At 39.1% G+C, this 22,904-nt stretch overlaps 3 protein-coding genes across 4 annotated transcripts; 2 read left to right on the top strand and 1 right to left on the bottom strand.

The window, feature by feature from the left end:
- The first annotated feature begins 84 nt into the window (after positions 1-84).
- On the top strand, positions 85-4,679 carry LOC105176253 (S-adenosyl-L-methionine-dependent methyltransferases superfamily protein). The gene is made up of 15 exons (XM_011098992.3): positions 85-350; positions 448-562; positions 663-774; positions 883-927; positions 1,017-1,084; positions 1,254-1,308; positions 1,379-1,458; positions 1,543-1,626; positions 1,854-1,967; positions 2,141-2,259; positions 2,353-2,470; positions 2,724-2,854; positions 2,984-3,137; positions 3,284-3,363; positions 4,332-4,679. Exons 1-15 carry the CDS (start codon positions 136-138, stop codon positions 4,435-4,437), a joined length of 1,596 nt encoding a protein of 531 aa, XP_011097294.1. The 5' UTR covers positions 85-135; the 3' UTR covers positions 4,438-4,679.
- LOC105176254 (chloride channel protein CLC-b-like) lies at positions 4,604-8,226 on the bottom strand. Its single transcript, XM_011098994.3, has 6 exons — positions 7,997-8,226; positions 7,664-7,864; positions 7,383-7,560; positions 6,506-7,038; positions 5,123-6,275; positions 4,604-4,855 (listed from the first exon to the last, which is right to left on the bottom strand). The coding sequence occupies exons 1-6, from the start codon at positions 8,185-8,187 to the stop codon at positions 4,748-4,750; spliced, it is 2,364 nt and encodes a 787-aa protein (XP_011097296.1). The 5' UTR covers positions 8,188-8,226; the 3' UTR covers positions 4,604-4,747.
- Positions 8,149-22,195, top strand: LOC105176255 (F-box/kelch-repeat protein At3g27150-like). Of its 2 annotated transcripts, XM_088877071.1 has the most exons (5): positions 8,149-8,265; positions 8,537-8,618; positions 8,929-8,942; positions 20,058-20,121; positions 20,761-22,195. In XM_088877071.1, exon 5 carries the CDS (start codon positions 20,889-20,891, stop codon positions 22,020-22,022), a length of 1,134 nt encoding a protein of 377 aa, XP_088733197.1. In that variant the 5' UTR covers positions 8,149-8,265; positions 8,537-8,618; positions 8,929-8,942; positions 20,058-20,121; positions 20,761-20,888; the 3' UTR covers positions 22,023-22,195. The 2 variants fall into 2 exon arrangements, with proteins under 2 accessions (XP_088733197.1, XP_011097292.3); XM_011098990.3 differs by lacking the exons at positions 8,149-8,265; positions 8,537-8,618; positions 8,929-8,942; positions 20,058-20,121 and having other exon boundaries at positions 20,150-22,195.
- The last annotated feature ends 709 nt before the right edge of the window (positions 22,196-22,904 follow it).

Below are 22,904 nucleotides of genomic sequence, written 5' to 3'. Positions count from 1 at the left end.
GGTAACAACTACTACTGATGTCTGACGCGACTTCTTTCCCAAAGCAACAAGATAATTCCAGTCCAGTGGCAAGTCAAGGTATTTATCCAAGCTTCCCGCCACCCACCGGCACACTCACAGCTCAAACTCCTAGTCATGCCCCTCGCCATAGCCCTCCTCTCCCTTCCACCACGCCCACTCGCCTCTCCATTCTCCTCTTCTTTCTTCAAGTGTCATGCTTCCTCTCCCTCCACACTAATCCCACTATCGTCTCCGTCTCCGCCTCCGCCGGCTCTGTTTCTCCCTCAAGACCCTAAGGCTAACCCTATCTCATCTTCCTCTTGCTCTCTTCACTGCCCTCACTTCCAATCGTACGCTTCCTTCACCCTTATTGCATTTCTCCACTTTATCTCCACCCTTTTTTGATTACCTAACGTAACTGTCTATTTTTCTTTTTTATATTTGCAGCTGCTCCGGTTGTGCTCACGAGCACAACCTGCACCACCCTCCCATTCTCGACGAGGCGATTCAATTCTTCAGGACCATTGGCGTTTCCAACTTCACTTTCGATAGTTGTAGACTCGTAATTGCATTTACTAGCTTCAGTTTATTTGTTTTATACATTAATTCCAGCTTTGTAGTGTCTACTCTTTTTAGGGATAACACTTTCTTTAAACTGGTAGTGGGGATGGAGGTGTCGTGCAAAGCTTGCAGTTCGTGGTTCATCTATTAAACCGTTAATTGGGCTTTATGAAGAGGGCACTCATAATGTAGTCGATATTCCTGAATGCAAAGGTCCCAAATTCACCTGTTTGCTATGTGACTTTCTTTCTCTCCTGTTTGCTTTATAGACATAGATGTGCGTATCCTGTCTGTATGGTAACGAGTCTTCTTGTTGTGCAGCTCATCATCCGAGCATTAATGCTGCAGTGGACCTACTAAAACAAGGTGAGCTCTTGATGTTGTCTTGTATGAAGGTCTGTATTTCTCTTTTCCCCTCTTGGAATAATTCTCCACTGATGCTGTTTGTTTTTTAGCAATGGCTGAACTGAATATCATACCATATGATGAAGACAAGGGAACAGGTGAACTAAGATATGTTCAGGTGATGGATTTGATATGAATACAGATTCCATGCTTTTCCAAGATTTAATTTTCTAACTGAATTTGATCTCCCCACCCCCTATAAGGAGATTGAACGAGGTCCTAAAAGAAAATGTGAAAAGACTTTTTGATGAATGATTCTGATATTTGCGTGCAAATTACACTTACAGATGGCTGTAACTACTTACAACACATCTCTTCCTGCCTCTGAGAGATACAGCAAGGGTAGGTAGATTTGTAATGATGTTTATGGCCTAGATGACTCTTGACCTGATAATTTCCCGAACAATTACAGGTAAGGTGCAGGTTGCTTTGGTTTGGAATTCGAGAAATGAGAGCTCACCTAGTTATGGAAAGTTAAATGCTCTGGCCAATGTAAGTTCACTCTGGTTGTGTTGCTGCTATTCTTTGGTGTATAGACCTCCAGAATGCAGGTGTTAATGGAGTTCTAAATTGTAGTACATGTGGATCAGAGGGGGGCCAAAGAGGGAAGTGCATTTGATCCATTCTATTTGGGCTAACTTCCAGACTTCAACAAATAATGTAAGTCTCATTTAAATCAAGGCAAATTAGGTTGGGCTTTTTTTGCACCTTGTCTAAATTATATGATTCTTCAGTCGTATCGTCTATGCTGACACCATCTATTTATGTCTCTCTTTAAACAACATATCATTGTGGCAGTAGTTATAGTAGCTGGTTTTCATTTGCAAGAAAAAAGTCAAACTAGAAGTTAGCTTGATGCCTTATTTTTTCCTTGTCTTCTGGAGCAGGTTATTTTTGGGAAAAGATGGAGACACCTTTTAGGTGAGAGAGACTTCTGGGAGCATGTTGGAGGAATTGATGTTTCTATGGCTCCTTCAAGCTTCGGGCAAGCAAATACACGGGTAGGTTGGAATGAAATTATTTATGACTTCTTGATTTGAGGAAATCTATTGTTGCTCATTGACGTGTTTGTTCTTGCTTATTAATGTTTTTTCATCCAGCTTAACATCTACTGTGGCTGGCTGTGTAACTCGACCCCTGCGTACTGTTGAACAATTCTTTGATCTTTTGGCAGGCTTTTGATTCTTTACTGCATAAACTACAAAAGTATGTTCCTTATGGCGCATCAGTAGTTGATCTGTATGCTGGTGCTGGGGTGATCGGTTTGTCTTTGGCTGCCACAAGGAAATGCAGGTGCAAGAAGTGATGAACTTAGGTCTAATTTCACATTATTTCATTCAGGAGCTGGACACAGCATATTCTTGCACAATTTTTTTGTATTAACAGGTCTGTGAAATGTGTGGAGGTCAATAAAGAAGCAAAGCTTTCTTTTGAAAAGACAGTTTCTCGGTTACCAACCACCACTGACTGCAGCATAAGCTGGCATCAGGCAGACACTTCAAAAGTTAGTGGTACACTTTAATTTCATTCCCTATCTTAATGTACACAACAGATATATTTGTATATCAGCCATGCACTTTCAGTTGAATATGGTCATAGTCATACAAATTAATACATTTGGCTTTAGACAATTGGAAAGAATGATGAAATAAGAAGAACCTTTTTATATGAACTCCTAAGCGTATTAAAATTGCCATTTCTGAAGGCTTATGGATTAGTTTTTTCTGTGAAACTATTAACTTATCACAAATTGTCAGGAGCCACTTTCTTGGCTCATGGGATCCGATGTTGTTGTGGTTGATCCTCCGAGGAAAGGGCTAGACTCATCTCTGCTCACTGCATTGCAGTCTCTGTCATCCATAAAGATCAAGCATAATTTACCTGAAAGGTAGGGGTGTTACAGGTCTTGAAACATTTATGAGGTATCCTGACTTTGTATTCTAAACCAGTAATTTCTTATGGCCTGCTAAATTGGAAATCTTGCGTTCGTGCACTTGCTCTTGATGCGTTATTCCAGTACCGAGAGAAAGATCAGAACTGAAAAAAGACCATGGATTCTTCGGCAAAGAGAAACTTCAGTGCAGAGTAATGGCCAGATGGCACAAGATGAAATTCAGTCACTACCTCAAACTCTCATATATATAAGCTGTGGATGGGATAGTTTCAAAGAGGTATGTTTAGCCTTATTAGGTGTTCAAATTGTTATTTGAAGAGCTTCCATATAATCTGAAAAAGAAAATAAATTATATTTTCTTAGTTTAGGTTTGGCGAAATGTCACTTTTACTTTAAGCTTATAGTCCTTCATTTTACGTACAGGATTGCATGTCCCTGCTCTCTAGTAAGCAATGGCATTTGGATAAAGCCCACGGCTATAATTTTTTCCCTGGAACACAGAGGTCTCTCCCTCTCTCTCCACCCCCGCAATTTTCTCTTACCCTACCATTTCCTACTATTGATAGCCATCCTTCATCAATTTGTTCCACATTTATCAGTTTTAATCTATTTAATTGGTTGCTTATGTAACGTGATTTCCTTTTTCATGTATCCTATCCAAATTGTATCTCATGGTGGTCATTATTCTGAGTCAACATGGCATGACAATCTTGATAGAAATTCTTAGCTTCACATGTGCCAGTTGAACCTGGCATGACTTCACCTGTGTGCTTTAGCTGCATATAACTTGACTTTGATTTGAATCCTTCTATCTTTAAGCTATTTGTTTCTCATTAGAACATGGTTGCTTGTTTACAAAAATGTTAGACATAGTGAAGCATGAAAAATGCCTCTCTCGATATGTCAACTATATACTTCCCTATCAGGAAGGTACATAAGATCAGAAAGTAGAAGGAGATGGATATGTTTAAGAGGTTAATGAGACATGCTATTAAAATTAAAGCTTTGTTGATGATGTCATGCGATTAAAAAAAATGTTTTTTGGAGATTTACTGGGGCATGATCTGGAGAGGCAAATATGAGATGAAGTACTTGTCTAGCAAGTGTTGAGCTTGTCAAAGGCAACGTATATATTATGGGTTGGAGATACCATTTTTGATTTTGCATTGCCTAGTGCCTCAAGACATGATCTTGAAAGTAGATTTGACCTGAATTAATATGTTAAGTACTATGTTAAGGGTTGGAGGTACAGTAACTTTGGCAGGGGCTATGTATTAGGAGGATGTTGTTTCAGATATTGGTCAAAGTGGCAAAGAGACCACAATTAGATCATATCTGTGAATGTAAAAGGAAATTATAATAATATAGGCTTTGCGGTTTTGCTGCATTGGCTGCTGACTGATGCTTTTATGGTTGAGTTATTTTTCTTCTGGCAAGTAGTACTCAAACTTGATGTGCTTACCTTTTGCAGTGTTGAGGTCTTGGCTGTGTTCAAAAGAGGCTCAGGAGTAAACATAAAGAGAAAGAAATCTGGAAAAAAGAAAAGAATCACTTGTGGTGCATTTGGCCATCCATAGATGTGGCATGCTGTAACTGAGGAAAAAGTTCTCCAAGAATCTGTGTCAGCGAGATTTGGAATGGGCCAAACATTCATTTTTCTATTTGTTTATGCCTGCTCCATGAAACAATATTGTATATAGATTGATTGATTCGACGAGATGAGATGCATTATAAACTGATGTATGGCGACAAACAATCTACATATCTTTGTATACTTTATACTTGTGAATCTGGAGAAAGAATGAATTCTTCAACAAAATTAGGAATTAATACTTAAAGAAGAATGTGATGATTGAAAGTGACAGTAAGCTGTCTCGGGTTGGAAGATTAATGCCCCTTTTTGCTTCCATTGGACTTTTTCAGTTGCGGTAAGGCACTCAAAATGTTGTGGGCTCTCAAGTCCTGCCTTGTCAATATGCCCACCACAGGATACACCTGTAAAGTGGTCAAAACTACAGGTTAGACAGTATATCTTCTGCCATTTATTATATCATGTGTTCTTCCATCAATTATCAAGTTTTGTCTTTTAGCTATGTTTGAATTCTAGATTTTAGTGGGAAAAAAGGAAGAGTATCAAAAACTAAATACCAAGTTGTATTTTCTTAATTTCCAAATTTAGTATTTTGTAGCATACTTGTGTGTTAAAATTTATATCTTGGTGCAGAATTTTGGTCCCTTAAAAAGATTGCATCTTTAACTTACCCCAGCTGCTTGATATTTGGGTAGGATGAGCATGTGACGGAGTCCCACTTGTCTAAAGAGTACCATTGCCTTTGCCACTGACATGCTTTCAACCACAGTATATGGGGTTGTATTGCTTAAGGGATGTAAATCAACATACATCTCCATTTCATCCTTGGTCACTGTTACCTCTTCAATCTTACCTCCCCTTTCAGCCAAATCAATGGAGGTAAATTTCTCTCTCACTTCCCACTCCTGCGTTCTTCGTTTTTCTTGCAGGAACCACTTTTTCTTCAGCACTAAAATAAGATGAGCTCTGAGGACCAGCCCATGCAATTCAGTTGCCCCATTTGGTGAACCCATTGGTGGTATCACTCCTGCATCTACAACTGGGAAACCATTATGTGTGGTATTTTTCAGGACTTCTACAATATGACTCACCTTCTCAATTCCACTAAGTGTAACAACTGGTGGCTTGACATCAGCAAGCTCACCTACTGTGATATTCCTCATCCATGGCTCAGGATGTGCATCCAAGAAAGGCAGTCCTTTTAGTTCCAGTATTATATCATAGATGCTTGGGTTGAAGCAGTCTCCTACTGTTTTAGCAATTAAAAGAACTAGCATTGTAATGGGTAGCAAGAGAAGGTTGTTGGTAAGCTCAAGAAATATGACACAGAGGGAAACAGTCATTCTCATGGAACCAGCCATAAGTGAGGCGGCCCCAAGAACGGCATAGAGGCCCTGATCAATTTTTGTATATGGTCCCATGGCAATACCGAGCATTCGACCATAAGCTGAACCCATGAGAATGATAGGGAGGAAGAGGCCGGATGGAACGGCAATGCCAAAGGTAATGAGTCCTAATATGCAATATAGTGCAAAGAAGATAGTAAGAGAAAATATATGGAATTCTGTTGGAGTGTTTATGGAGAAAATATTTCGAACAGCATTATCATTGGTTGCAATGAGAAGAGTGGCTAGGTCGTTGTAGTATCCTTTCGGGCAGTTGAATTGTTTGAAGTTTCCTGCACGTCCAGTTGTGGGACAGGAAGACTCCAGTGAGGAGGCGTCACAAGGTCGGCACTTGACAAGGAAAGGAAGTCCATACATGCATATAGATGTGAAAATGGATACGCTCAGACTGAGAAGAAGTTTATGCAATTTGCCCTTCCTGCAAAATAGCCATAAATTAATAATTCTGAAACCAGAACTAACTGCGCATCAAATTCTATTTTCTTTAGGAAATTTAAGGACTATCATGGGGAAGGCTCTGGGCTTGAGACGGTTTTATAATTCAGTTAGCAGATAATATTCCATTCTACTGTATATGACATCTGGAACTTGGGCACAGATACAAGTGAGATTTGTGAACATATAAAAAATTGGTGTTTGGGTGCTTACTCATTTATGATGTTGTAGACTTTGAGGACCTTGTGGAGGAAGTGGTTGTAAAGGCTTCCCAAAACTCCTCCAAGGACTCCTATTACTGCAACAGGTATAATGTCCTCAGCATGGTATCTCACAGAAACACCGCTGACGTCAAACATGATTAAGCCTCCTTTTCCAAACAGTCCGCAGTTGCCAGATTTGCAGTATTCCATAAAGGCCCTAAGCACTACGACCACTACTGCTGTACTGAAAAAAGTTCTCCAAAGGAGAGCACTTCTCCACCATGTTGCCACCTCCTCAAGAGCAAAGAGGACACCACCAACTGGGGATCGGAAGGCAGCACAGACTCCAGATGAGGAACCACAGGTGATTAGATCTCTCCGGTCCCTGTCATTGTTGAAGTATCGTAGCCAGCGCCATCTAATGCGGTAATTATCTGGCCCACCTTGGCCTAATAGGGATGCAATGCAACTGCCAATGTGCACCAGTGGCCCTTCTTTTCCGAGATCTAAGCCAGCAGAAACAGCTCCAATACTTCCAATGATCTGCGATGATGATGAAAGTGGCGCACCTCTGAGCTATCAACTCGGTATATATCATAACTTTAGCATATTAGTGAAAGTGTTTCGTTCATGAATATAACATGGTAAAAATGTACTCTAAATGTGCCATCTGATACTATTTCTTGGTTTTAGTGAAATATATGCTCTGGAAAACCCGTCTTTCTCTAAACTGAGGTAGCTTAGACAGAATTCCTAAATCCTAATATTTCCCATCTGAACATTGGCTATAAACTGGTTAAAGTTCAGGAGATTGTGTCTGTTATTAATCAATTGTAATACTGCAAATTCGAGAAATAAGGCGCTAATATGACTCTAGAAAGGGGCACCTTTACTATCAATGTTGTTGCGCCAAACATGTTGGGGGTGTCAACTCCATTCAGATAAGCTTTAATTTCAGGAATTCCAGGGCCAGCTGCTGTAGGTGCAAAACAAACACAGAGAACCGCAGCTACCAGTGTTAGAAGAAAATTTGCTCCAGCCATATATATGAAGCCCATGAGGTATCTGCTTCATAAAATTGATAGCACATCATATCAGTACTTCAATCATCTGAGCAAGCAACAGCCTTACTGACCTAGGTATGATCAAGAAAGTAATGCAACAGCACCTTTTCTGCTCGATGTATTTAACCACGGCAAGAAGTTTGTATCCTGCAATGTTTTCAACTGCAAGATTGATGAGAGTGGCTATGAGTCCTGTCAGAAGCCCAACTAGGAAGGCCAGCAACCATTTCAAGAAGATATACTGCAATACTTCGGTTTTTGATCTGCTTCTCCAGTCTTGTTTAAACAGATCATTTTCATTTATCCTAGATCAATCAGAAGTTAAATTCTACGTTTGGTTTTTGAATGGTCAAGGAATCATATAGAATAAAGACAAGTTTCTAGAATCCAAAGGAGAAACAAAAGGGGGAAGGAAGATATTTGAAATTTGCTCTTACTCGTAGTCCAAGCTTTCAATGTGAGAAACCTTGGCTCCAACTATGGCGAGTGGACTTGAAGAAAGCGTTCGGTTTCTTTTGAGCAGGGGCTGATGGAGCGTGTTGCTCTCGGGGTCTCGTTCTTCCTCATCTTCTCCTTGTCTTTGTATATTTGCTGCTTCTGCTTCAACTAACTTGTTAAAGTCCTCCATCAGGTCAGTGGTTGATGCGGCACTTTGGAGAAGAAAAGCTTGTCCGAGTCAGTTATCACTTTGCAGTTGCAATAGAAAGTAAGCTGCTCCTCTGTTTTTGGAATAAATAACATGTGGAGGTAGGCACTGCATATGTCACTGTTTGTCTTCATGCAGTTAATAATAATAATATTAACGCCCACTTGGGAGTTTTCTAGGTGCTGCAGAAAAAGTGATGCTTTGTTATATGATTATGCTTAGATTAGAATAGCATTTATACACTCAAAATATCTATCTGGCTTTTGGGTCGATCATTGGGTTTTGACACTTATTGGATATCTTAATCCTTATTAATCTAATGAGAGTACAGATACTCAGGAAACAACAACAATGTGGATAACCATCTGGTGTGCCAGTACAAATGGAAGCAAAAATATCTCTTTGGTTGAAAGGTACAAATAATAATTCTGAAGAAAAAAAATGATTCCGGCTTTGTGCAAGTGACAGTGTTGATGTGTGGTTCAACCTACCATCCGACCAATTTGTCTTAGAAGTAATATGCTATTCAACCACACTTGCCAAATAACCCTTGATTAACGAACGAGATTTCCTCACATTTGAGATAAATATTTTTTGTCACACTTGGCATTTCATTAATTGATTATCATAGCTATCCATTAATCTTGACAATTGTTCTTTGTTTTTGTTCCTAATTATACAACGTTTGACCCATGTGGCGCAACGGACCCAACTTGGTACCAGATGTGGCTTGACAGGTACGTACACTACACCAATTTTATTGAAAACAAATGTTGCATCAAGTTGGAGGTGGGAGGGGGAGTATGTAGATCCGACGGTGCAAGTAAAGTGACCTTTGGAATTGTAGGGGAGCCAGTTTTATCTAGATGATAATTAAAACGGTGTAGTATTTGTATCTCTTGTGTGCAATAATTAAGCAATCAATATATCCCGAACATATACGGATTTTTGCATCAAATCCATTTTGAATTGGTCAGTGGGTCCTAGCAAAATGTTTAAGAAGAATGATTGGTTCCATGTGATGTTGTGTTAGGACAAGTGACAAGGATCCCATGTACTACTTTCTCTGTAAGCCAAATGTAAAATCATTAAATTAAGGGTGGAATCATCATCAGATTGGACTAAATTAACCATTAAATCCATAAGTTCCCGACTTTAATTCTCTACTGAAAAGTCTTTGATTTCTATGTGTTAAAAATATATTCTTTTTTCTTTCTTTTTTATCTTCGATTCGCTTGGGGGGATTTTCTTTGATCATCATATTTTGCCAAGGAATTTTATAGGAATTTTGTTATAAAATGGGTGTTGGACCATGAATTAGTATAGTTGGATGATCTTGAAAAATCTTCTCTTAATATTCATGTTAATAATAGTATAGCATCACAATTTCTTCTGCTTGAATATATTACTCGTGGAAAATGGTGATGTGGACTGGGGCTGGGATTGATTGCTAAGAAATAAATGAGGTGCTGGTTTTGAGCCATACATTTGGAACATATAACAACGGAGAAAATCATATAAATCAGATTACAAAGGGAATGATGGAAAGGAGTGGATAAATGTGGATAATGGATGGAGAATTATTTGTGGGGACGAAAAGTGATGGTCATATGATTTTGCGACGTCGAGGCGCCAAATCTGACTCGGGATGTCTTGGACGTATAACAACCACAAAGCAGGGGAGGGCGCCACCTCTGATTTGGAAGTGAAACCCTATCCCACCCCCTCTTTATACGTGTCTCCCTCACCATTATCGTATCTATAATTAATTCATTATTATGAGTAGCTATTAAATGCATTAAGACTACTGCCTACTGCATTTGAATCGATGAAATTGGATGTGATGGTAGTATTTCAAATGAACCCATATTTTAAAAAAAAATCCATCTATATTTAACAAACATAGAATTGAAAGATTAAATTAAACAAATCAAAAAGATTTGTTATTTGAAATTCATGAGTTCGAATCCACCAATATACATGAATTCTGAGTTTCCCCAACTAAAAAGCTGCTTCTTGTGGCTTAAACTTGAGTTTCAATTAATATGTTGCCACATTTGCATCTCTTTGTTAGTCTGTATATAGTAGCAGTGATACTAGAACAATTACAAAGTTTTTAATCAGTTGTTGTGAAGATAGGAAAGAAGTAGAAGAGAGGTATAAAGTGTGAATAAATCAAGATGGAATATGGCCACATTTATCTATGATGGCAAAAAAGAGCATAAGTGTAAGTTCAATCAAATATGGAGGTGAGTAATGAGGGAGGTTGAGGCCCGGAGACTCTACACTGATGGCGATGGAGATGGAGATTGATAGTGCCGCTTTGGTATGCGTTTAGTTGTAGAGGGTTTCAGTTTTAACATCTGAATTGTAGTAATCATTGATTAATTATGTATCAATAAGAATATGATTGCTTGGGTTCTAGCTCATGGATCTTAAAAGATGCTACAGGACAAAAGGTTTTTACAAGGATAGATATAAATTGAATTAACTTCATCTCGCCCATTATACAATTCTGTTGTGGTGGGCTAATTGGAGGACCGGAATTCGGAATACGAATAGATGAATGAGCATCAAGTGGAGTACAGTATTCATTCAACTGAGTGAGACCGCTAAAACTCAGTAGGGAAGGTCTCCTTGGGGAACATCCCAGTTATTTTCATCCTCGTCACCCTTCTTCTTGTAATCAATCATTCGTGATTGAGGACGCCTGTTCATATTAATTCATATAAGATTATCAACAAGATTAATGTAGTAGATTTATGTACAGCAAGCAAGCTTAGAGTGAGGACCATTATGGTTTCAATTCATTAATCAACCAATTACTCTTATAATTACAGTCCCCTGTTGAAAGAGTTTATAATGATTATGTGTTTCTTCTCTTCTCACATTAATAATGTTCTTCAATTCAACCTCCTCAAACTCTTTTCTTTTATGCAATGCGATCATCATCTTCACCACTAACCTATTATTGTTAAACAAAACACCCACACCACTAACCTATTATTGTTAAACAAAACACGCACAAACAGGAATTGGAAACACATAACCTGCGACGATTCCATTTCGCGGTCTCACGCGATTTGCGCTTCTTCTCCTCCTGCTTGTTCTCAAAGAAGCGGCGTCATTCAGGAGCTCGCATCACCTGCTCTTCTGAATCGACCGAGCAGCTTCTCCTCCGGTTCTTTATCGTCAACAGTCACCTGAACATTGTCGGCGGAGCGGAAGAACAATGTGTTGGCGCACGCGAGAGAAGGGCAAACCACAGACATGATTTCGGAAGGCGACGTCTGGATTTCATTAGATGAGATTAATAGGGGCCAACGATCTTTAGTACCGGAAGCGGGGGATGGGGGGAGCTGAGAGGGCGGTGGTGGTTTGGCGAAGGTGAAGGAGAAGCGGTTGGGTATTTTATTTGGATAAGAAGATGGAAAGTGTGGGGATTTTGGATTGGGTTTTGTTGAATCCTTTTTCTTCTGGGCTTGGGCCCAAATAAAAGTGAATCTGAATTGGGCTGGCCACGTACATAGAATTATATAAATATAATTTATAATATTTATATAATTTTTTTGATAATAATAAAATAATTAATACGGGGCTTGTTCCTGATGAAAAGTTGGATGAGAGAAACAGAATGAGTTTCAATTTAAAGATGAGAAAAATGGAGGAATGTTGGTAAAGGAGGGCATCTCTAAGAGCCAAGCATTCTGCCACCATATTTGATTTTTGCAAGTGTAGAAATGTTGGCAGAGGAGGCCTTCCACAAGCATCGTCTCAAGTAGAAAAAAACCATTGATGCTATTAAGAGCAAAACTCACTTTGGTTTGGTGTGATCCGATTGAGGCTTCATTGGGAGTGGGATGGAGTTGCGTCTGTCAATAATGAAAGAGGGTATACGACCATTTGGATAGTTGTATATTTAAAGGACTTTAAATTCTTTTATTTTAATTTTGAATTATATTTTGATAAATATGAATACATTTCAAATTGGGTCATTTGAAATTCTTTCTTGAAACCCAAATCCATCAATCCAAATACACTTTATTGTGGAGATCTATCAATCGAGATAAGATCACAAATTTTAACGGGATGTGGGTTATTTGAGATGCAACAGAATAGATGATAATCCTGTTGTGATACTAGAAGTTAATTTTAGAAAGAGCTCACTGAGTAGACTTAGAGATAAGGAGGATCAAGTTATGAATGGATGACCAAGTTATTTAGCAAGAAGGAAAGTTGTATGGGAAAAGTATTTAGCTTTGAAAAACTTGAAACAAAGAGAATTATCTCCTTTGAGAAAACGGGAAGCTAGACGCAAAAGGCAAGACTTATTAAGAAAATCAACATCTTCAATGCCCAGCCCCCAAAGTAAGTGGGGGGAATGATGCATTGGATGAGCAGCTTTTGTGGTTGGCTCTTAAGCATTTGCTAAGGCCAAATCCAATGAGTGAACAAGTTGTAGTTAATTCCTATGACCAATAATAATAATTAAAACTAGGGGTCGCAAATGGGCAGATTGGGTCGGGTTTGAATTGTGTCCAAATGGATTGAGTTTAAAATGAGTTTGATTTAACGGGTTAAAAATGGATTGAATTGTAAATGAGTTGTGTTGAGTTGATGTTACCCATTTTTTTATATTTTAATATTTATAAAATTTCAAATTTCAAATAATAATAATAAGATAATAATATTTTTAATACAATTTGTAATATAATATAATACGATTAAATTTGTATTATTCATTATTTATGGAAAGTAATCGATTTACATTAAAGATTCATTTGTTAAATATAAAATGAAAAGTTTGTAAAGTATTAAAAAATACTGTTGAAAGTATTACCACATTTCTCGAAACAAATCATGAGATGAATAGTTGTGCAATCAATTTCTCCGTGATTCTTTCTAAAATTGAATTATGAATTTTCAATCGCAATAATAATAGCACATGTTAGTTCATTATAAATTATTATTAGATTTTGATAATTGATATGTTCCTTGAAATTCATAATATAATTGTATTCTATTAGTTTATTAAAAAAAAAATAAATGGTCACATATGAATTGCAAGTTTTGATTATTTTATAAAATTCTTCACTTTTATTTAATTTGTTTCTCATTAATTTAAAAAAAAATAATTCACTAAATAAATTTTGAAAATTTTGTTTCTCATAAAAATATGAAAAGTTGGAAATGTAAAAGTAGTTCGTAGTATTAATCAAAAAATATTAATGAATTTAGGACCCTTCGCCAACACATATACATCACACATCCACTTAAAATCAATCACCAACCCATATAGAATCAATCATCAACTCATATAAGGCTCATTATAAACTCATTATTATAATTTATACTAATATATTTTATCAATTTTATTATATTACTAAAATTACTTTTGGTCAACTAATCGAAAATTAAAAATGAAGAACCCATTTAGAATCTATTAAAATTCATATAGGACCCATAATTTATTTAAACAAAATCATATTCAACCTATATTAGAAAAATTTAAACCCAATTGAATCCAACTCAAAATTAAGTGGGTTGGATTGGGACCATGGGTTTTCCACCCATATTGCCACCTCTAATTAAAAACAAATGGGGTGGGGGTGGGGGTGGGGGTGTTTAGATTTCCAAAGATAGATGTCAGATAAGCACAAAAAGAGAGTTGAAGTTGAAGTTAAAGTTAAAGTTGAATCTGCACCCAGTCCCATTAGAATTAATGTAATGAAGAGAATAGTTTAAGGTTGTGGTGAGTTGTTTTCCTCTGATGCCCAAAAGTGAACAAGAGAGAGGGAGAGAGATGCAGGGTTAGCGGAGGGGGTGGGGGGGTTGTATTAATTGTTTAAGGTTAGAGATTTAATTAATATTATATTATAGTAATAAATAATGTTCCTAAACTGTGGGCTACTTCAATACAAGTTTGGGCCAATCCCAAATGCTAATTATCCTACACCACCCAAATTTGATAAAGGAGAAGCAAATCAAAGGCTTTAAATTAAAATATAGGGATTGCAAGGATCCTACCCTACCTCCTTCCACTCCATTTAATTTCATATTCTTACATATAACCAATCATGTTTAATTTGAGGATATATGTGAAATACAAGTATACATTTGCTACTCAACATCATTTTCAATCTATATTCTCTCTTTTATATATATATATATATATATAATTAGTCCTTTGCGTTTACTTTTGAAGGGTGTGTGGGACAATGTTAGGGGTAGGTACCGTCCATCTTACATAACCTATACATACTAATTTATTTTTTACCATTATCTCATCTGTAATTAATTAAGAATATAATTTGTTAATATTTCATGTTATCCATATCTAATTGTGAACACCTTACAATACATATAGATATGCGTGTTTGAAGGGAATTGAAGTAGTAGTTTTTAATTCATTACTTAAAAGAAAAAGCATATATATATATATGGTAGTTTATTATTTGGTGGGCAGACTAATTATAATATTGGATGGATTAATTATGTGAAAGAAAATTAAAGGCACTTTCCATCTTTTGATTCATTAATATTCCACTCCTCACTCCTCACTCCACTCTCACTTGGAATGGAATCATGATATTGTTAAGTTGTGAAGATTGATTTGAAGAAGAAAAGGATAACCTGATTCAACTTAGAATTCCCAAGTTGAGTTGGAGAAGGATAACCCGATTCAAAGTTGAGTTGGAGAAGGATAACCCCATTCAACTTAGAAATCCCAAGTTGAGTTGGAAAAAGGATAAGTCATGGCTATATATACTACTCTTATTAGCATTGTTTTATAGAGCAAAGTAGAATAGAGTAGAGAGAAAAGAAAGAGTTGAGACGAGGGTGAGTGTTGTCTTTCACGTGTGGTGAAGACTTGCATACAAGTGTGTGTGTGTTGTACTCCTCAATTTTCCTCCTCTTTGAGTGTTTTCTCCTGGCTTGGTATCGCCCCCAGACGTAGGATTTATATCCAAACTGGGTTAACAAATTCGTGTGTCTTTTATCGCCTTCATATTCCACCTGTTATCCATCTTAACCCGATCCATTTCCTAACAACTGGTATCAAGAGCCTGGTTCAAGGAGTTAAGATGGAGGGAAAGTTTCCAGTCGAACGGTTCAATGGTTCCGACTTTGGGTTTTGGCGTATGCAGATGGAGGCCTACCTGTACGGGAAGGACCTGTACGAACCACTTGCAGAGAAGTCCGAGAAGACGAGTGATGAAGAATGGAAGGTGCTCGATCGAAAGGCGATGAGCGCAATAATCCTGTCGCTCTCTCGGAATGTCGCCTATCATGTGAAGGGAGCAAAGAGCACGAAGGAAGTTCTACAGACTCTTGCCGATATGTACGAGAAACCCTCAGCAATGAACAAGGTTATGCTGATGAAAAAACTATTCAGGTTGCAGATGGAGGAGAGGAAGTCGGTGGCCGATCACCTCAATGACTTCAACCAACTCACGACACAGCTGGCGTCTGTGGATATCGTGTTTGACGATGAGGTAAAAGCGTTAATTTTGCTTTCATCTTTACCTGACAGTTGGGATGTGGTTGTTACTTCAGTGAGCACTTCGTCTGGGAAGGAAAAGATGAAGTTCGACAACATCAGAGACATGATGTTGAACGAGGAAACCCGTAGAAAGCAAACGGGTGGATCATCTGGCTCTGCACTACATACAGAGTCCAGAGGGAGACCTGACACACGGGGTAAATACCGTGGAAGGTCAAGGTCAAGGTCCAGGGGGAAGAACAAGGGCAAGAAGGAGATGGTGTGCTGGAACTGCGAGAAGCCCGGACACATGAAAAGCGAATGTCGGGCGCCAAAGAAGGAAAAGGAGGGCCGGACAGCGAATGCCGCGACGGAGGAGATCACGGATGCACTCTTGTTGAGTGTGAGCAGTTCTTCCGATGATTGGGTTGTGGATTCAGGGGCCTCATTCCACTCATGCAGCAACAAAGACATCATGGAGCCATACACCTCAGGTGATTTTGGCTTAGTTTATCTTGCAGATAACAAACCCCTCAAGATTGTAGGAAAGGGAGATGTGCGGATCAAATCAACGAATGGGTCATGCTGGACCCTACATGATGTGAGACACATACCAGGACTGAAAAGGAACTTGATCTCAGTCGGACAGCTGGATAGTGATGGATTCCACACGACGTTTGGAGACGCGAAGTGGAAGATCAGTCGGGGAGCAATGACTTTGGCTCGAGGACTAAAGTCGGGAACGCTCTACATGGCGGGAGGATCCAGTTCAAACATCCCCTTTGCAGGAACTGTATCGCAGGCTAACCTGTGGCACAATCGCTTGGGCCACATGAGCGAGAAAGGAATGAACGTGCTGAAGTCGAAAGGACGGTTGCCCGAGTTAAAATCGGTGGAGGTGGGTCATTGTGAACACTGCGTGTTTGGAAAGCAGAAGCGGGTGAGCTTCTTGACCACAGGAAGAACTCCGAGGAAAGAAAAGTTGGAGCTTGTTCACACTGATTTGTGGGGACCAGCACCAGTGTCATCTCTTGGTGGATCAACGTACTACATGACATTCGTCGATGACTCCACTAGAAAGGTATGGGTGTATTTCTTAAAAAGAAAATCTGATGCCTTTGATACATTCAGGAGATGGAGGGCACTAGTAGAAAATGAGACAGGTCTACAAGTGAAATGTCTCAGATCGGATAACGGTGGCGAGTACAACAGTGAAGGTATCAAGAATTACTGCGCCGACCATGGAATCCGAATGCAGAAAACAATCCCGGGGACACCTCAGCAAAATGGCGTTGCTGAGAGGATGAACAGAACACTGAATGAGCGTGCGAGATGCATGCGATTGAAGAGCGGACTACCAAAGATGTTTTGGGCAGATGCAGTCAACACGGCTGCTTTCTTGATCAATCGAGGGCCTTCTGTCCCGTTGAACAACAGGATACCAGAAGAGGTATGGAGTGGTAAGAAAGTGGATCTTTCTTTCTTACGTACGTTTGGTTGTTCAGCCTATATTTTGAACGATGATCGGACTAAGCTGGATGCTAAGTCGATTAAATGTACATTCATTGGGTATGGGACTGACGAATTTGGGTATAGATTCTGGGATGATCAAAACCGGAAAATAATTCGTAGCAGGAATGTTATATTCAATGAGGATGTAATGTACAACGACAGGAAGGTAAGCCCGGACGATGACAAGAAGGAAAGGGAATTTGTTGATCTCGATATTTCAAATTCCGGGATCATGAGACCAGCAGATACGGATTCAGTGGGAGTTCAGACGGACGAAACCGAACAAACGGAGATAGAGCCAGAACCAGTATCGGAGGAACCGATTACTGAAAGCAGCACACCCTTGGCACTAGGTCGAGAACCGAGGCTGAGAAGGGCCCCAGATAGGTACTCCCCCTCTCTTTATTACTTGCTTTTGTCTGATTGTGGAGAACCCGAATGTTACGCAGAGGCAGTCAATGATGTCCACAAGAGCAAGTGGGAGCTTGCGATGAACGACGAGATGAACTCGTTGAAGAAAAACAACACATGGGAATTGTGTCAGCTCCCAAAAGGAAAGAAGGCCCTACAGAACAGATGGGTCTATCGGGTTAAGGAAGAATCAGACGGGAAGAAGCGGTACAAGGCAAGACTCGTAGTAAAGGGATTCCAACAAAGATACGGTATTGACTTTACTGATGTTTTTACACCTGTTGTCAAGTTAACTACTATTCGTCTTGTGTTGAGCATGGTAGCGGCAGAGAACTTGGAGTTACAACAGATGGATGTAAAGACAGCCTTCCTACACGGGGATCTTGAGGAGGAGATATACATGGTACAACCAGAGGGGTATAATGGAGATGATCAGCAGGTGTGTCGCCTGAAGAAAAGCCTGTATGGATTGAAACAGGCTCCGCGGCAGTGGTACAGGAAGTTTGACAACTTCATGCTAGAGATAGGTTTCTCTAGATGCAATGCTGATCATTGCTGCTACGTGAAGAGGTTCGATGAGTTTTTTATCATTCTACTCCTGTATGTTGATGACATGTTGATAGCAGGATCAAATGTCAAGGAGATCAATAGGCTCAAGGATCAGTTATCGAGGAAGTTTGACATGAAAGATCTTGGCGAAGCAAGACAGATATTGGGCATGAAAATCACAAGGGACAAAGGTATTGGTAAATTATGGTTATCTCAATCTGATTATATTGAGAAGGTATTATGCAGATTCAAGATGGAAAATGCAAAACCGGTTGGAACGCCATTGGGAAATCAGTTCAAACTATCCAACAGTGATTCGCCCCAGACTGACTCCGAACGTGCAAAGATGAGAGTCACACCGTATGCCTCAGCAATTGGGAGCCTGATGTATGCTATGATCTGTACTCGACCGGATATAGCACATGCAGTGGGAGTAGTTAGCCGTTTTATGAGCAATCCAGGAGTGATGCACTGGGAAGCTGTGAAATGGATTCTTAGGTACCTAAGGGGTACTAAGGACCGAGCATTGGTGTTTGGTAAGGGCAAGCTTACCTTGTTTGGGTTTGTTGACGCTGATTTTGCAGGGAGTGACTATGACAAAAGGAGGAGCACTACAGGGTACGTGTTCACATATGGCGGTACAGCCGTATCCTGGGTCTCAAAGTTGCAGAAGGTTGTCACACTGTCCACGACGGAAGCTGAGTACGTGGCAGTTACTGAGGCAGCTAAGGAGCTCATTTGGCTGCAACACTTGTTGGGTGAATTAGGGAAACCTCAGGCAGATGTGATTCTTCATAGCGATAGCCAGAGTGCGATCCATCTGGCAAAGAATCCCGCGTTCCATTCGCGGACAAAGCACATCGAGATCAAGTACCATTTCATCCGACAACTTCTGGAGAAGAAGGCACTGCAGCTGGAGAAGATCCAAGGAGAAAAGAATCCTGCGGACATGCTGACCAAGGCGGTTGCGATGGAGAAGTTGAAGCTGTGTACGGCTTCGACTGGCCTTGATGACTAGAGTGGACAAACCCGGCGGTACCAAGAAAGAAGTGGAGAAAAGCTAATCAATCTTCAAGTGGGAGATTGTTAAGTTGTGAAGATTGATTTGAAGAAGAAAAGGATAACCTGATTCAACTTAGAATTCCCAAGTTGAGTTGGAGAAGGATAACCCGATTCAAAGTTGAGTTGGAGAAGGATAACCCCATTCAACTTAGAAATCCCAAGTTGAGTTGGAAAAAGGATAAGTCATGGCTATATATACTACTCTTATTAGCATTGTTTTATAGAGCAAAGTAGAATAGAGTAGAGAGAAAAGAAAGAGTTGAGACGAGGGTGAGTGTTGTCTTTCACGTGTGGTGAAGACTTGCATACAAGTGTGTGTGTGTTGTACTCCTCAATTTTCCTCCTCTTTGAGTGTTTTCTCCTGGCTTGGTATCGCCCCCAGACGTAGGATTTATATCCAAACTGGGTTAACAAATTCGTGTGTCTTTTATCGCCTTCATATTCCACCTGTTATCCATCTTAACCCGATCCATTTCCTAACAGATATGTAGAAGCAAGCATACAAATCCCAATCAACCCCCAACACACACTCCTTTCTTACTCTCACAAATCACCTTTACATTAAACACATCTACCAACAACAAAAGATACAAATCCTACATTAACTAATGTTTTCTTTTTTTTGGGTATTTTAAATCTCAACGTATTTTAAAGCCCTGAGGTAATGGAAAGGGTCCCATTATTTGAGGAATCCAACACCCCCACCTCCTTTTCTTTTTTCTATCTATATATACCTATATGATCATCTACATTAAAGTTTAAATAATTTGGTGCGTGTATTTGTGTGTGTGTATGTGAGTGTATTCATCTTTTCTCTCCTCTACTCTATATGTAGGGTTCTAACACTCACTTGCATCTTGGTTTCCCATCAAACTCCCAAGACTTGATGATTAGTACATGTGAGTTCTATATATATATATATATATTTATGCAGTATCATACTTGTTGGTTTTTGAATACTCATATGTTTTCCATCTGTGTAAAAAGTTATGCTTTAATTGCTAGTTTTCCTGTGCTATTATTTTGTGTTTTATGTGTGTAGTTTCATTAATTTCTTACATATTGTTGGAATGTTTTTATGTGTCCTTTATCAAGTATTAAACAGTCTAAATCACTCATCTAAGATAAATTGATTTCTTCACCTATTCTTCAACTGTAATATGGTACATGTTTTCCAGGTTCACTTGTTCTTGGTTTCCCTGTTTGTTTTGAATGAAAAATGCTTCTGGATTTGAACGAAACCATGCTTTCTTCCTCTTCCACTTCATTTTCACTTGGCTGGCTGTTCTGTTTCTGTGGAAGATGCTGCAATGCAAACAAGTTTCCGGTTTTCCATTCTGTGAAATAATGTTTTGGGACCTTTGGATTTTGTATTTAATACCTAGTAATTGCTTTTCTTGATTCCTGATTTTTCAATTGTTCTTGCATGTTTTTTGCTTTCCTGTGGATCATTTTCTGCATCTGGTTCTATTCTTTTTTTGTTTATAATTACATGCAAGTTCTGAGGAATTTTTTTGCTTCATAACCAATGCCTGAAGGAGGTAATATAGCTGAAGAAGAAGAGGAATGTCTTGACAAACAAACTGACTGTCCTCCGGTTCAGCATTGTTCGTTTTGTTCCAGTTTTAGCAACAGTGATCTGACAGATCCCAGTAAAAGGATTAGGATGTCTGAAATTTGGGGTAACTCAGATCAGAGTGGATCCAATCCTTCTGATAGTATGTCCGGAGAAGGACCTCAGGATGCAGATTATTCCGACATTTCGTCTCTTAGCTACGAGTTAGAGAGTCTAATTTTTGCTAGGCTCCCAAGGTCGGAGCATTGGAAATTAAACTTTGTGAACAAGAGGTGTATGAATCTTCTAAAAAGCGGCGACCTTTACCAGATCAGAAGAGAGATAGGATTTAGAGAGGCTTCCGTTTTCATGTTTGCGAGTGGGGAAAGGAGTTGGTGGGCATTTGATCGCGAATTCAAGTCCCATAGGAAGCTCCCGGTTCTCCCATCAGATCCTTGTTTTGCCTCTGGGGATAAAGAATCACTTTGTGCTGGCACTCATTTGCTCGTTTCGGGCAGAGAGATCGATGGTCTGGTTGTTTGGAGGTATGAATTGGCTGAGAATAAATGGTTCAAAGGTCCATCCATGATCAGCCCAAGATGCTTGTTCGCGTCTGCAACTTGCGGTGACTGTGCTTATGTGGCCGGTGGCATGGGGGCTGGTTTGGGAACTGTCCAAATCTACGACACGGCTGAAAAATATAACCCGGACAGTGGATCCTGGGAACAACTTCCTAGGATGAAAAGGAAGAGGAAACTCTGCTCCGGATGTTACATGGACAATAAGTTTTACGTGATCGGAGGTAGGAATGAAGATGGAGAGCTAACGTGCGGTGAATTCTTTGATGAGGCGAGAAACAGATGGGAACTGATACCAGACATGCTGAAAGATGATCCTGTGCAATCATCACACTCGCCTCCTCTCCTTGCAGTAGTAAATAACGAGCTTTACTCGCTCGAGGCTTCTTCTAATCAGTTGAAGGTGTACATAAAGAAGAGTAATGCATGGAAGCAGTTGGGGGCAGTTCCGGTTAGAGCCGATAGCAACAGAGGTTGGGGAGTGGCGTTCAAGTCGTTGGGGAACCAACTTCTTGTAATAGGAGCATCAGCTGTTTCTTGTGGAGGTAATAACATGGCTATATACACATGTTGTCCGGAGGGTGATGAGCTGCAGTGGGAGCCTTTTGATAGTGGCAGAAATCGGCTTAGCCACTTCATTTTGAACTGCTCTGTTATGATGGCCTGAGTTCAAACTATTGGAAGAAGAACAAAGAGACAGGAGTGTTTGGGTAGTCATATTTTCTTACTATTGCAGATAGACACTGATGATGGTGCCTGTGTTATTATCCTCCTTTTCTTCTTCTAAGGGAGTTTTAATGCACCTTAGACTATAAATACATCTCAACCTATATTTATTTATATACTAATTTTATTTCCCCTCATCTTTTCTCTCACCCCTTTTCCTCTTTCCTCTTTCTCGCCGTCCCCTGTTCTCTCTTTTCTTCTCAATTGGACATATAAAATTAATTTAACACGAATCTTCACCATACTTGAATTTGTATGAATAATTAAATATATTTATTTATGATTTTTTATTTTTGATCTTTTTGCTAATATTAACTTTTCTATTTCTACCGCAGAACTATCTGGTTTATTAAATATCATTGCATTTTAAACTTGGCGTTCGAGATATTTTTAAAATATTTTAGTTGTATTATATCTTGAAATATTGTGTATCTAACTTTATTCATTTTGAAACTTTTTACATTTTATTACTTAACGACTTCAGCTATGTATTTGACTTTTATGTACCGGACAATTCAATTTAGAAATAACTTTTAAAAAAATCAAAACCACAGTATCATCACCCCTAGTATTTAATTTGGTGTGTCATATGTGAAATTCTTTACACTCTTAACAATTTAACAACACCAATTAAATGTGCCAAATGTGAAATTACTAAAGTATTCTACTTTTTTATTGTATCTATCCATTATTTTTCACTCATAAGCTTACAAATTCTTACCTCTACTTTAAAATTGAGTGTATTCCACCAGCTAAATTTTGAATATTTCAGAACTATGTAGCATAAATACCAAGAACACCCCCCAAAAAGACAGTCGGGCAA

Source organism: Sesamum indicum, linkage group LG13 (assembly GCF_026168435.1).
Source record: "Sesamum indicum cultivar Baizhima isolate 11 linkage group LG13, ASM2616843v1, whole genome shotgun sequence".
Taxonomy (NCBI): Eukaryota; Viridiplantae; Streptophyta; class Magnoliopsida; order Lamiales; family Pedaliaceae; genus Sesamum; species Sesamum indicum.
The sequence above is the reverse complement of the archived record's forward strand: the minus strand, read 5'-3'. Positions and strand labels throughout refer to the sequence as shown.